Source organism: Nicotiana sylvestris, chromosome 4, assembly GCF_000393655.2.
Source record: "Nicotiana sylvestris chromosome 4, ASM39365v2, whole genome shotgun sequence".
Lineage (NCBI taxonomy): Eukaryota > Viridiplantae > Streptophyta > Magnoliopsida > Solanales > Solanaceae > Nicotiana > Nicotiana sylvestris.
Window position 1 is genome coordinate 5338719 of NC_091060.1, and position 14410 is coordinate 5353128.

The following is a 14410-nucleotide window of genomic DNA, read 5'->3' on the forward strand; positions in this document are numbered from 1 at the left end:
ACAGATATACCAATAAGGTATACAGATATACCAATAAGGTATACAGATATACCACTTGGGTATCACAGATATATTTTAGCTTTCTTTTTTCCTGCAGCAACTAGATGTAAATGCATCCCACTTTTATATACTAAAATAGAAAATAAACAGATTCTTATTGAAAATACAAGTAGCCATATAAATTTGTTGCCAAAAAGTAATTTCGCAAAGAATCGTCATACCAAATATATGTCCAGTGCAAGAAATGCATTTTATTTTTTGCTATTCAAATGCTATGATTCTACAATATATGAGTTGTATAAAAACATTGAAGCATTATATCAATCTCTCTTTGGAATATTTCGGCATGTTCTTCGGTTGTGTCCTTTTCTCCCGCATAGTGCACATGTAACTGTATTTCCTTCCCAGTTTCTTATGCCTCTCTTCTTTTTAGGTCTTCCTGGTTTGATTTTTCCTTTTGGTGGCAGTACCACCTGCGAAGAGACATGTTCTGGAATTTGCCACGTTGTTTCATCAGGCAATGGATTTACTGGTATCTCATATGTTTTCAGCAAGTAGTCTATGTTGTAGTAATCCGAGCAATACTTGTATGAATCCATATGGAATTTTTGTATAACTGCCATTGCATGTGGACATGAAATATCGTCTAGCTGAAACCTCCCACAACTACAATTTCTTTCATATAGGCGCACCATATTTCTTGTTTGGCCATCAATTACTAAATGTAAGAATTCAGTTGATGGCAACACCTAGTATAATTTTAATTAAGAAAAGTCATTAGCTATATGAAGTAATAGTATTTTTTAAATAACAATATTCAGTTGTTTAGTGAAATTACTAAGTTCAAAAAGTAAAAATACAGTACATGCAATATTGTTATGATTTTGAAAATGCATACCGTCATCGTCTGTGATAAGATAGTATTATCTGCCAATATTTTTTCATACTTTGCACCAATCTTCATAAATAATTCCATTGCATCCTTCCGATTGGTGTAATTCCATTTTTGAATCAATGTTGTCATAAAGTCAAGCAAATTCACAACTGGGAGGTCTCTTGCGTGCTTGTTTGCTGCATTTACTGATTCCGCAATATTCGATGTCATGGTCATGGTTCTATTTGCCTTGGAATGCGCCCGGGACCATTTATCATATCCAATATCCATCAGGTATGTTTTCACTCTACTATCAATAGCTTCTAACTCTGTCATATGCCTGTTGAATTCTTCAACAGTGTATGCTCTTGCTAAAGCAAAATATACTTCTTTGATTTGTTTTTGGTTCTTCCTGAAGTTTGTCTTTATGTTGTTCCACAGACAGAACATACATGCACAATGAGGGACTTCTGGATAGACAGTTGAAGTTGCTTTCCATATAGCATCATGCCTGTCTGATACAATGCACATTCCCTCTCTTTGTCCATAGGTTTCTCTCAACTGCACGAAGAACCATTCCCACGATGCATCATTTTCCGAATCAATAATTGCATATGCGAGGGGTAGAATTTGTCCTGTAAACCCAAAGAACAAAATATCAATTACAACACACTATATTAATTTAGCATTTCATATAGTAGTATAGTCATAGGTAGGTGCAGGTGTGTAGCAAAACAACTATATACTCTGTTGGTATACTTGTATACCATACTGGTATCATATAATATTTGAAAATATTTTTTTTGTTTCTTTAACTGAATGTAATTGGATTGTACACAAAATATTAATTTAGTATTTCATATAGTAGTATAGTTATAGGTACGTGCAGGTGTGTAGCAAAACAACTATATACTCTGTTGGTATACTTGTATCATAAATATTTGAAAATATTTTTTGTTTCTTTAACTAAATGTAATTGGATTGTATTCTTACCCTCTGCGTCTTGCGTGGAAGCCGTGAGTGTGGTCTCTCTATATGTTGACTTTAAAAAACTTCCATCAACTACAACTGTTGGCCTACAATAGACCCATCCTCTAATCGATGCATATATAGCTATGAATGCATACAAGAAGCTCCCATCTCCTTCAGTGTGTAGTCGTGTCACTGATCCTGGGTTAGCGTACTCTAACATATAAAGATATGTTGGCATTTTCTTGTATGATTCACTTGGTGATCGTCTCAATAATTGCATTGCTTTTTCTTTTGATCTCCATGCTTGCATGTAGCTTAAGTCCATACCATATGCTTTTTGGATGTCTCTCTGGATATCTGTTGGTGTATATATGGTTTTCGGGTCAACAAGTTTATCTTGTACCACAGCTGCAACAAAAGCTGAGACAGCTTGCTTTTGTGAACAAAATCTCTTATCAGTTAAACAACTGTGGACAGAATTGAAATCTGTCACTTTGAAAAGATTTGATGCTCGCAGGCTTAATGCTTTAAGTCTCCAAGTGCATCTTTCATCCACGCATTCAAGGATATACATGTTTATAATACAAATACAGTTATGTATAATGTTTTATTGATAAAACACACACACAAAAATCCGTACAATTATATACTCACATGGTATACTTTGTTGGTATACTTATATACTGTATCAGTATCATATTTTGCTGATGAAAAATATAGACAAAGCAGCACAATTCTATACTCACATAGTATACTGATTTATTATACATATATACTATATTGGTATTATGTTTTACTGATAATAACAAAGACAAACGAATACAATTATATACTCGTATAGTATACTGATATAGCATACTTATATACTATACCAGTATCACTGATAAAAAACACAGACAAACCAATACAATTCCATACTCTCATAGTATACTGATTTAGCATACTTATATACTATATAGGTATCACATAGTTTTTTTACTTGAAAACATGCAGACGAACCTTCTTGGGCATGATTTATGAACCCGATATTGACATTTTTCTCTAACAGCATACTGTTTCATAACGAGAGCCAGCAGGTTCTTGTCTTCGTAAATTTGTCCTTTTTCAACATTTTGTTGAAATTGATCAGTTATGATGTTTGCATCATCAAGTTCTAAAATGGCGTCATCTCCTTCTTGCACATCAAACGTAGTAATCATATCAGTGCTTTCAAATAGTGCAATTTCTGGTGAAATTGGAGCAACATCGAAACTGGAGGTGCTTGCAGCTATAGTGTTTTTAGCAAACGACATACACAGGGGAAGTGTTGTCATCCCTGCACTTGATTTTTTCAATTCCATATAAACACTAACACTCATATCGCTGCAAATTGTAATTGGTGGATATCCTTGAGCAATAACATACTGAATAACTATTGTTTTACTGTCCTTTTGCAGTTGCTTTGCAATTTCTCTGAGAAGTTGTTCAAATTTCCAATAGGTCTTTATTAGAATTGCATCAACATGAAAATTTATGAAATTATTGTTATCATCCCATTCTCCACTATGTTGCAACATAATTGGAATATTTTCCATGATTCTAAAGTTATAATCACTTTTATGTCCAAAATTAAATCTCAACAATGCAAATTTCAACAGTGTTCAAAATCAACAGTGTTCGAAATTTCAACAAAACAACAGCGAAATCAAACCTCTAGATCTCCAGATCTCCAAACCCAGATTAGAATTTTCAGCTAAAATTCAGAAGTTTAGCTCCGAAATCAAAATCAAAATCTGAAGAGAACAGCGAAATTAAAATCCGAATCAACATCTTCGATCTGTTTTTTCACACTTACTGCTCTTCGATAAGTGGAAATCTCAATTTTGTGCGCTAATTTTCTGAAATTTTGAAGAGCTTCTGCGTTTTTCCACGTTTGTGCGCTAATTTTCTTAAATTTTGAGCAGCTTCTGCGTTTTTATACGTAGAGCATTAAAAGCATGGGTAGTTATTTTGTTATTGTCGTTTATTTATTAAATGGGTAAGAGTTGTAATTATTTAGTGGGTAAAATTCTTTAATGGGTAGGAGAGGGTAAATAATTTCACTTTTATAGGTAGTCTTGTCTTTTCCCCTTATAAAAAATGTCTTCCGCCTATTGGAGAAGGAAATCTATCTACATTATGATGGAATGAATCTTCCTTGTGATAACCAAACACTTAAAATCAATCAATTTTTTCTTTCTTTCTGAAATATGACATGTTATACCGAACACACCCTAGTACAAAGATGACGCGACAAGAATTAATCAGTAAAAAATCAAAGAAATGCCACTGGAAAATTCTACTGAAATATAATTGTACAAATTAAAGGACCACGTATTGTTTTGATTAAGACCTATAACGTAATATTCACAACGTAATTATATAGCCTAACACATCACGCAGTCTTTAAGAACGTGTCCAATCTGTTTACATACATTTGAGAAAATTCAAGGATAATAATAATATAACAAACCAAAACCAGACATTTCATAATTGCAATGTCGACTGCATTTGTGACATTTACCAGAAATTCAGCTATAGCAAAATAGCTGAAAACAAGAAACCCCACCTCAGCCAAAGAACTCTTTTACTTACTTATTTAAAAACAAAAAGTTAGTTATTTTTTTCTCTCACTGAATTTACCCTTGTTGTTTTAATTAATTGTAGAATGTTAATTAAATAAGATGTTTAAAAAGTGATAATTAAATGATAATCTATACAAATATTGTTATAGTTAGGTAATCAAATATCTTTCTTCGAAACTACGCAAAGATTTTAATAGACATATAATATGGCATACATATAATATTTAAATCATTCAAATTCAATTCTTGTTGAGTTGTCTGTTATAGTTCAACTCATATATTAGTTTCTTATTTATCAGAATATATAGCCAATCTCTTAATTTGTCACGAAATTTCACTTAAATATTTGAACTAAGGATAATATCTATTGAACGCATGAAATCAAGTCAAATTATACCTATTAAACACCAAGCTGACAATTTCTCACAAAGATACAAAATATAACTTGGCATCACAAAAATATAAATCAGTATTCTAAACACCATCAATATTCGAATTATAAATAAAAAAAAATCTTTGTATGTAAATTCTGACCTTTTGTTTTAAAAGGTGTCCATTAGAACATAACTTAGAAACTTTTAAACAATAAATATTCCTCTATTAAACCTAAAAATAAAAAATAAGGAAAGGACACCATGAAAAGAAGAGTGAGGTGTTATATATTAACACCAAACGCCATTTCCAGCACAACTATCCAAGGACCAACGTTGGAGGCAGTGCTAAATTTAAATATAGTTTTTAAAAAAAAATCTATTTTCCAGAAAAGATCCCTGCAGTTTTCAAGGCTGAATAATTTACTCCTTTTTTTACTCTGTCCGTTCTATTTTAACTATCGCTTTAGTTTTTTTACAGTCATTAAGTGTGCTCCCTTCAATTCATTTTAATAGATTTTTTGGTGTTTCGCCACATATTAAAGAATTGATCTTTTAGCCCTAATTATGTTCTTATGTTCATTGAAAATATAACAAATGCTCTTATGTTCTTTATTTTAAGAGCAACTTTGAAAAAAAGAAGTGGAGTACATTTGCATCGGTTCTCTCCCGTTAGGTAATTACCGAGGTGAAAGCAGCTCTCTCGAAAGTCAGTTTCCTCGCTATCTTAGTGGGACTAGTCTAAAAAACTTTCACTTACTCTTTTTTTTTTTTTTTTTTTACGGGAAGGCCCTTCTAGAATTATGTTTAACGTCCCTTTATGGCTTTCACGGTCGGCGCCTCAGGTCGGTAGCTAGGCTCCAGGGCATTACGACTAGTTTGGATGAGTGTGAGCAAGTTCAGGATTCACTATGGCTTTTCGCTTGGAGCGGCTCACCCCCTTGTCACTTAAAGGGCGAAGTCATTTCGTTCTTGATATCTAAAAATATCAAATATTATGGACCACAAAAAATCAATTAAAGTGAAAGGGAGAGAGTATTAGAAAGTACTATAACTTCTTTATTATTAAGGATATAGTTGAAAATAATTAACAAATTTAGTCTGAATTTTTAAAGTGACAATTATTTTGAAACAATTTTCTAGAGCTAAAACGATAATTAAAATGGGACGGAAGGAATACTAATAACGACAAATATCCTGCCTTATCAAAAAATATATAAAATAAAAATACTTACCTATGAATCTACCGGGAATATCCGTTTCCAAAGTAAAAAAAAAAACTGCATAAATCCAAAATGACCGATAAAAATTAAAACCAAATATTTCGAAATCGCCCGAGTCGATGTGTATAATTTGCTTATGAGTAATGCAAATAGGATTACTCGAAAAACAATTTTTTTAGTGAAAAAAGAATCATAACTTAGTCCTCAGCTATATGATTTCATATACTTTGGCCCCTTAAGTTTTCAACCGAGCACATAAATATCTCTATTTTTTTAAATACGAAATCAATTGGTTCAATTAAATCGAGAGAGACTCGAATTCGAAATCTCTAATTAAAAGGTAAAAGTTTTAAATTATTTCACCATATTCCTTATCTGTTTATTTTTTATTTAACCATCAAGTATAAAAAATGTATATTTAGAGCACATTAAAGATTGGTACCAACAAATAGGATAAATGCGTCATTTTACTATCTGTTGATGGCCAGATTGATTGGCAATGGCATGGCAGACAGCAGGAAGACTGATTTTTGGATTTTGGAGTTTGGACCCATTTTACAAAAGAATAAATGAAAATATTGAATCACACGCTCACTCCTACACAACAACCCAAATAATTTTTTTTTCTTTTCTTCCCTAAATTACTAAATATTAAATGAAAAATAATAAAAATTATATCAGAAAATTTTGCGATTTTATCATTTGTTAGAATTATGATTAAATATTATAGTCAGCAAATATTTTTTTTCCCTTGACACCTAATGAAACTCGAATTCAAGGGTAATTTTAAATCATAATTAAAAATTAATATAAACTTAAACCTTAATTTTTCAGAATTTGAATCACAATCTTATATTGGAGTTCCATTAATAATAGAAGAAAATATGAGGAGATCTAAGATATCAATAAATCAAATATGGCAGGCAAGGACGTGACCTGGTGGTCAATATGAATAGACTTCAAACTACGAAGTCTCATGTTCAAATTCTAGCAGAGATAAAACGCTAGGTGATTTATTAGTGGTGGTGCACACAAGATGGTTTCTAGCCTATTTGTTGATATTACTTGTTTCTATTGTTTCTTTTCTCTTTCTTGAGCCGAAAAGTTTTCGGAAATAACTTTTCTACCTTTCCAGGGTAGGAACATGGCCTAAATATACAATACCTTCTCTAGATCCTACTTGTGAGATTCAACCGATTGTAATTGTTGTTGTTGGTGTACGCAAGCTGATCCGACACTACAGGGGCGGATGCAGTGTTGTATCTACGGGTTCAATTGAACCCATAACTTTCGACGCGGAGTAAAAATTTAATATAATTACAAAAAAGTAGATTTGAACCCATAACTTTAAAAATATAATAAGTTAAATACTAAAAACCTTAAAATTGAACCCATAGGATATAAATCCTGGATCCGCCTTTGGGACACTACAGTTATTAAAAAAAATAGACCAAAAGTGAAATGGAGGAAAAGATTAATTATAGTATATAAATAAATTTAGACCTTTTTAATTAAATAAGTCCCTTCATCAAAGAAAAAAGTGTTTTTTGCTTTAGCATTTGTTTGACCCCTCTTCCTCATTTTCTCCTAATAGTCCAAAGCGTCTCTCTCTCTCTCTCTCTCTCTCTCTCTCTCGATCTCGAGCTGCTGCTACAGTCCTAAACTGGAGGAAGCTACAAAGACCATTCTTTCCTCTACACTCTATTATTCTTTCACAGTTAAAGCTAAGTCTTCAACTTGGGTTTAAAGGGTATATTGTAATTATTCAGGTACTTATCTTGTTGTTGCAATTTACCCATTTTACATGTCAAGATTCAGTTTTTTCACCTGGGGTTATTTTTTTTTTCTTAAGGATCTGATTTGGGGATGTGCTGAAAGTTTTAATCTTGATCAAGATCTGATTTTTATCTAATTTACCCTTAATCATGTTCACAGATTTGTTAAATTATAATGAATCCACTGTCTTCTGTTAATTTATGGGTTGCTGACTTGATTTACTTTTTATGTGGCAAGTTTACTTAGTTTCTTGTTAAATATATATTTTTCTGTTTTTTGTTGGATTTTCTGCTTTCCATTTATGGTCAAGTAGAATTGGCTATCTGGTTCTGATTGTTCATTTTCTGTATCTCGTAGCTTTCCATTTATATCCTTTATAAATAGTATAAGGTTCTGCATGCAAATGTGCTTGATAGATCTTTAGTTGATTTCCTGATTTGGAGCTGATCTAGTACTTAGCTGTTCAGTTCTGTCCAACAAATTCTGTTGGCTCGAACCCGATACCTCTGGTTACACATGAAGGAATACTTTAACCACCCCAATAAACATAATTTGTTGGAAAATACTGTTTACCCTTCAAAATGGGTCTTTTCGGTGCAAATCCGGATTAGTCGAGCCCCAAATTGGGTATCGGGCACCGGGTGGGAAACAAAAGCAAACCACTGTTTTCCCCTTTTTGAGAAGTGCAAATGCATTTTCTTTCAGAAAGTAATACCTAAGAGACTTAATCTGAACCAATTTTTAGACTATGTTCTCTTTTTAATGGTAATTTTTTCGTCCGGTTTGCAGGATAATGGCTATTAGAATGGCTGACAGAGAACGGTGTCGTAGTTGGTAACTTATTCTTCTGTATCATTCTGTAACTGATGGCTTCAAACTTTGGTGCTAGAGCTCCCATTGAACCAAAACAAAAAGCTGTTTCGGCTCGACAAACAGAAGAAACAAATGATTCTAGGTCATTTCTTACACAGGTGTCAAAAATGAATGAACTTAGCCTTGCTCTTTCTGATAAATTGCCGGAATCTGGTAAGATTACAACACATGATGTAGATGGGGCCCTGAATGCTAAAAAGTCAGCTAACTATAATCCAAAAGGGTCCAATGATCTGTCAATTGATAAATCTAAAGATGCTCCCACTGATATTCAGAATGTGTTGACACCTGCGCGACATGAAGCAAATGGAACTAGAAGCTCACTTGAATCTTCTACGGATCAAGAAAAGAAAACATCTGAGCAAACTAGTGGAAAGAACAGTTCAGTTTCTGCTAAAGTCAGCGATGGTACAAGTAGTCTAGCCAAAACTAGTGATCGTGCTGATTTGGTTGAGAGTGGAAAGAGCAGCATGTGCAGAGGAAGCACCAGCACTGATGTGAGTGACGAAAGCAGCTTTAGCAGTTTTAGCAGCAGTATAAACAAACCCCACAAAACAAATGACTTGAGATGGGAAGCTATCCAAGCTGTCCGATCTAAAGATGGTAGCTTAGGTTTGAGCCATTTCAGACTACTGAAAAGGTTGGGTTGTGGAGATATTGGGAGTGTTTACTTGGCTGAACTGAGTGGAACCAAGTGTTACTTTGCTATGAAAGTCATGGATAAAGCATCTCTAGCCGGCCGCAAGAAGCTTCTTCGTGCTCAGACAGAAAGAGAAATTTTACAATCCCTCGACCATCCTTTTCTTCCGTCTCTCTACAGCCACTTTGAGACTGACAAGTTTTCGTGTTTGGTCATGGAATTCTGCCCCGGAGGGGATCTACATAGTCTTAGGCAGAGACAGTCGGGGAAACATTTTTCTGAACAAGCAGTGAAGTATGACCTATTTTCAGTTTTTTGGTGATACGATTTTTCCTACTACTACTTTCTGATTTCCATATTGTTTTACTATTTTTGAGTAACATTATTCTAGAAATTCCAGTCGTAGATCCATCATTGAAGAAGGCTGTTTCAACAAAGTAGTTTAGTTGTTGCTCTTATGTGAAAGTTCCTCTAATTTGTTATCTCCAGATCGTCGCTTTCACAGTTTTTGAATAATACCCTGAAGTTTAGGCAATAAGTTAACAGTTTCTTCTTTCAGTTCCTAGGATATACTCTACTGGTATTTGGAGCAGGTATATTTATGTAGTCAAATGCACTTTGAGCCTTATGATGCTGTACGAGTGACATAATGCACAAGTGCCTTTAAATTTTGTTGGAAGCTTAGAGGAAATAACTACCCGCTTTCCCTTACCAAGGTTCTAGGAGAATCTTTTGCAGTTTTGAGAAAGTTTTGGTTGTCAATTTACCTTTGTTGAGTAATAAGTCCATTGCACGTGATGCCATTTGTTTTTCCTGTTCAGACTTTTCAATTGTTTTTTTGTCTCGCCACCAAGTTACCAAATTTCCTCTCCTTCTTTCTCCTTTAGGGAGTTTGGATTCTTGCTCATATTCCAAGGATTCATTTTAGAGATTACAAATGAAATTTTAATTTTCTCTCCAGCAAACAAAATTGTCCTTTAGTTCTACTAGAATAATAGTTTAGCTAAGAAATACAGTCTATTGCTTCCTGTGCAAAGAGAATACTCTTTGCTATATCAAGCGTTTTATTGACACGGTCTATGTTACTGAATGTTAACTTTTTCCATTTTCAGATTTTATGTTGCTGAGGTCCTTCTAGCTCTAGAGTATCTCCATATGCTTGGGATTATCTACCGCGACCTTAAGCCAGAAAACGTCCTTGTTAGAGAAGATGGACATATAATGCTCTCGGACTTTGACCTATCACTTTGTTGTGCTTTTAGCCCAACGCTGGTCAAGACATCATCCCTGGAGTCGGATCCTCTAAGGAAGAACTCTGGTTACTGTGTCCAGCCGGCTTGCATTGAACCTTCCTGCATTCAACCATCATGTGTTGTTCCTACAACATGCTTCTCTCGTCGCCTCTTTTCCAGTAAGTCCAAGAAGGATCGGAAACCCAAAAATGATACCGGCAACCAAGTTAGGCCATTACCAGAACTTATGGCAGAACCTACTGCCGCTCGCTCTATGTCATTTGTGGGAACTCATGAATACTTGGCACCGGAGATTATCAAAGGTGAAGGTCATGGAAGTGCAGTGGATTGGTGGACTTTTGGGATCTTTCTCTATGAGCTCTTGTTTGGTAAAACTCCATTTAAAGGATCTGGTAACCGAGCTACACTGTTCAATGTAGTGGGGCAACCTCTTAGATTTCCAGAATCACCAGTTGTTAGTTTTGCGGCAAGGGATCTGATTAGGGGTTTACTCATAAAGGAACCACAGAACAGATTAGCATACAAAAGAGGGGCAACTGAGATAAAACAACACCCTTTCTTCGAAGGGGTTAACTGGGCACTAATACGCTGTGCTACCCCTCCCGACGTCCCCAAACCTGTTGAATTTGAGAGACTACCAATTCCAGCAGCATCTACAAATCAAAAGACTGCTCTTGCCGCAGTTCCTCCCAGCCAAAAGGGTTCTGATAACTACCTCGAATTTGATTTCTTCTAGTAAATATTAGCGTGACTGGTAATTTTTCTGAATTGGTGGAGAACAAATCCTGAAGTCAGGGATTGCTAGTGATCAGGATGGCTGGTTCTTCTTATCAAAATGGTATATGAGCAGGGTCCCGTCGTTACTATCCATAACAGTGTCAGACCTTATTATCTGTGAATCCCTACATGCTTCAAGCTAGAGCTGCCAGCCATTTTCAGTCTCCGTATTTACAAGGGTGTCCAAACGGTAAAAGGTGAGTGTATTCCAGTATAAGGAGTTTTAGAGGTATGCAATTGGATTACTCAAATTCAGCGCGTGGCTTAGGTGATATGGCATGCCATGAACAGGAAACTGTTTTTGGCCACATGACCATAGTCAAGCAAGACGATTGTATATTGCTTTTGGATACTAGCTAGAATTTGTATTCCAACCCAAAGGTACAGTATAGTGTGAGAAAGTTTAGATTCAATCTTAAGTTATGCGACAACCATACTTTTGGATGTTGGTGTATTTCTAGACATTTAGACCACAGTGAATTTGCTATCTTTTACTTTCTTCTGTGTACTATTTGCTTTTTGGCTTATTTAGAAGAAAAGGAGGGAGTTCTCTTTTTTGCTTTTCCTTGTCATTCCTTAAATATCAGGCAACAATATCAGTATATCGTTAGCCACATTATTCCCTATAGGGATTAGGAAATGAAAGGGAGCTTAGCGTAATTGGTAAAATTGCTGCTATGCGACCAGGAGGTCAAGGTCACGGGTTCGAGCCGTGGAAACAACCTCTTGCATTTCTGCTGTGTACAATATACCCTTGTGATTCGGCCTTTCCTCGGACCCCGCGCATAACGGGAGCTAAGTGCACCGGGCTTCCCTTTTCATTGGGGTTAGGAAATCAGCCACTTTTGCAATGTCTACAAAAGCAGCCATTGTTTATTAGGATCTTAGCAGGAAGAAGTGAAAAATGGGGAAAATAAAGATGTACTTCTTTGTAAATCATACATTGGTGTATTACTTCTTGAATGTACAGTAACTGTTAATAGTAACATGTAATTTATGGTATGATAAAGAAGGGAGATGCTTGTGAAAACCAGTTGTTTGGTGATAGATATTTACATATTTCAAGTATTTGGTAGGATACTATGAACTATAAATCTAAGACATGACCTTGGCTCCAAAACATCCTCCACATCCAATGGATTCATTCTTGACTTCTTGATTCTGAATCTGGATGTGGCCTTCAATGGACGTTGCGCTGCCATTGGAGTTCCGGAGAGAAGGAGATTCAAACATCTGTAGCTCTACAACTTCCTTGCCTTCACATATGATCTTAACCTCACAGAATTCTGGTGCATTTTGTAATATCTGATCAGTCGTTCCGTTACCTCTTCTAGATCTCATTTTCCTATCAGATGAATGCAAGAACATTATTAGGAAGATGAGAAATGGAAAGCAGCTTAAAACTGGAGTGCAGTGGAGTAGAAGTTAAGTGAATTCTGTTCATACTTGAGATTGGCTTTAGAAGTACCAAGAACCAGCTTTCTTATGTTGCAGATGGGAATGAGGTCCAGTATAGCTTTGGCTTCTATGTCACTCTCAATTAGTAAAGTGTCCACTTTAACCTGTTGAAAGTGGCATACATGTCATAAAGTAATATCTGACCTATATATACAGTATAATTTTGTGGAAAGTAGGGGTATCGGAAATAGTCTCTCTTCCAGGGTCGGGTTAGGGTTAAGGTTGCATACATCGTCCCTTTTCCAGACCCCACTTGTGAAAATACCACTACGTTATTGTTGTTATAATTTTGCGGCAAAGGATGTTCAACTGATCACCCTTGAGCTATGCGGCGCCTCACTGTTGTTTCTGCAAGTTGCTAACATGCTATAGGCAAATATAAAAAATTATGTGCAGTTTATTTGTGCACCTTGGAAACAGAGCAGATGTCAACAAACTTTTGGAGAAACTGCCTTCTCTTGCTTCTTTCTTGAGCCATATAGCTTTCTTGCTGCACTTCATTCACTTGGTCTATTGGAATCATTCCCACTGTTATATCACCATATCATTAACCATTTATCAGATTTTGAGAGTTTACAGAGCACAATAAACTAAATTAAATCTAAATTCAAATAATTTTTCTTTTTGTAAAAAAGGAAATAGAAAATATTCCTCTGTTAAACGAAATATTTTAATTTTACCCTCTCTTATATTTTGAGGCCATTTATACCCTTGACTTTAGCAAATTGTCTCGTATTTACCCTCTACCAAGACAAAAGAAGCTCTATCTCAAGTATAGTAGAATGCTACTTTAAACTATAGTCAAGAGTAAATTTGAACCTTTTTCCTGAAGTATAATGATATGTGGGAGTCAACTCCATTCACGCTAGAATTCTATTAAAGTCAAGGGCATTTACGAGACTATTTCTTGTGCGTATGTGTGTGTGAGCGCGCGTGTGAGAGAGAGAAAGAGAGAGAGAAAGAGAGAGAGCGCTTACAAGGAGTAGGGATGAGCTTGGTTTGAGGAAAGATATGAATGAGGAAAACAATGGCAGAATTTGGATTGATTACACCATGTTTGAGAGTCCAAAACAATGCATCAATACTTGATTCCAGGCTAATCTTGTTTGTATTAGCAGCATTATTATTTCCAACAACAACATAAACAATATCATGATCTCCTTTATTATTAAAGTCAAAGGAAAATAAACTCCCTTCCACTTCACCTCCATGATCTATTTCAAATAAATCACTTGTTGAATAATAATATTTCTCCTCTTCTTCTAATTCTTCAATTTCATTGACCAAATTGTTGCCATTTTTCCCATTCATTGTTTTTATCGACTACAAATTAATGAAATCAAGATGATGATCCCACTTTGTCTTGTCCTTTGTTATTTGCTTCCAAAAAATTTCTGTTTGAAAAAACTCAGACAGACAAGTGTAGGAAAAGGCTACTACCAAATGAGACATTTTTATAAAGATAAATTAATGATGTAAGTGAGCAATTTTGGTTTCCCCAAAGGTCATTTGTTTTAAAAAAAGTGAAACAATGTGGGATGTGACACTTAGAGCAAAAAAAAATATTTACGTCCGCTGTTTGGTGTGCGA

The 14410-nt window shown here is 34.9% G+C and overlaps 3 protein-coding genes across 3 annotated transcripts; 1 reads left to right on the plus strand and 2 right to left on the minus strand.

The window, feature by feature from the left end:
* Window positions 1–320: 320 nt before the first annotated feature.
* On the minus strand, window positions 321–3420 carry LOC104219634 (uncharacterized). The gene is made up of 4 exons (XM_070172470.1): window positions 2846–3420; window positions 1868–2313; window positions 899–1509; window positions 321–749 (listed from the first exon to the last, which is right to left on the minus strand). Exons 1-4 carry the CDS (start codon window positions 3418–3420, stop codon window positions 321–323), a joined length of 2061 nt encoding a protein of 686 aa, XP_070028571.1.
* A 4163-nt stretch (window positions 3421–7583) lies between these two features.
* On the plus strand, window positions 7584–11923 carry LOC104220789 (serine/threonine-protein kinase D6PKL2-like). Its single transcript, XM_009771730.2, has 3 exons — window positions 7584–7812; window positions 8609–9626; window positions 10445–11923. Exons 2-3 carry the CDS (start codon window positions 8686–8688, stop codon window positions 11319–11321), a joined length of 1818 nt encoding a protein of 605 aa, XP_009770032.1. The 5' UTR covers window positions 7584–7812; window positions 8609–8685; the 3' UTR covers window positions 11322–11923.
* Window positions 11924–12457: 534 nt separating this feature from the next.
* LOC104220798 (U-box domain-containing protein 35-like) lies at window positions 12458–14131 on the minus strand. The gene is made up of 4 exons (XM_009771740.2): window positions 13798–14131; window positions 13230–13348; window positions 12809–12924; window positions 12458–12707 (listed from the first exon to the last, which is right to left on the minus strand). Exons 1-4 carry the CDS (start codon window positions 14129–14131, stop codon window positions 12458–12460), a joined length of 819 nt encoding a protein of 272 aa, XP_009770042.1.
* Between the last annotated feature and the right edge of the window lie 279 nt (window positions 14132–14410).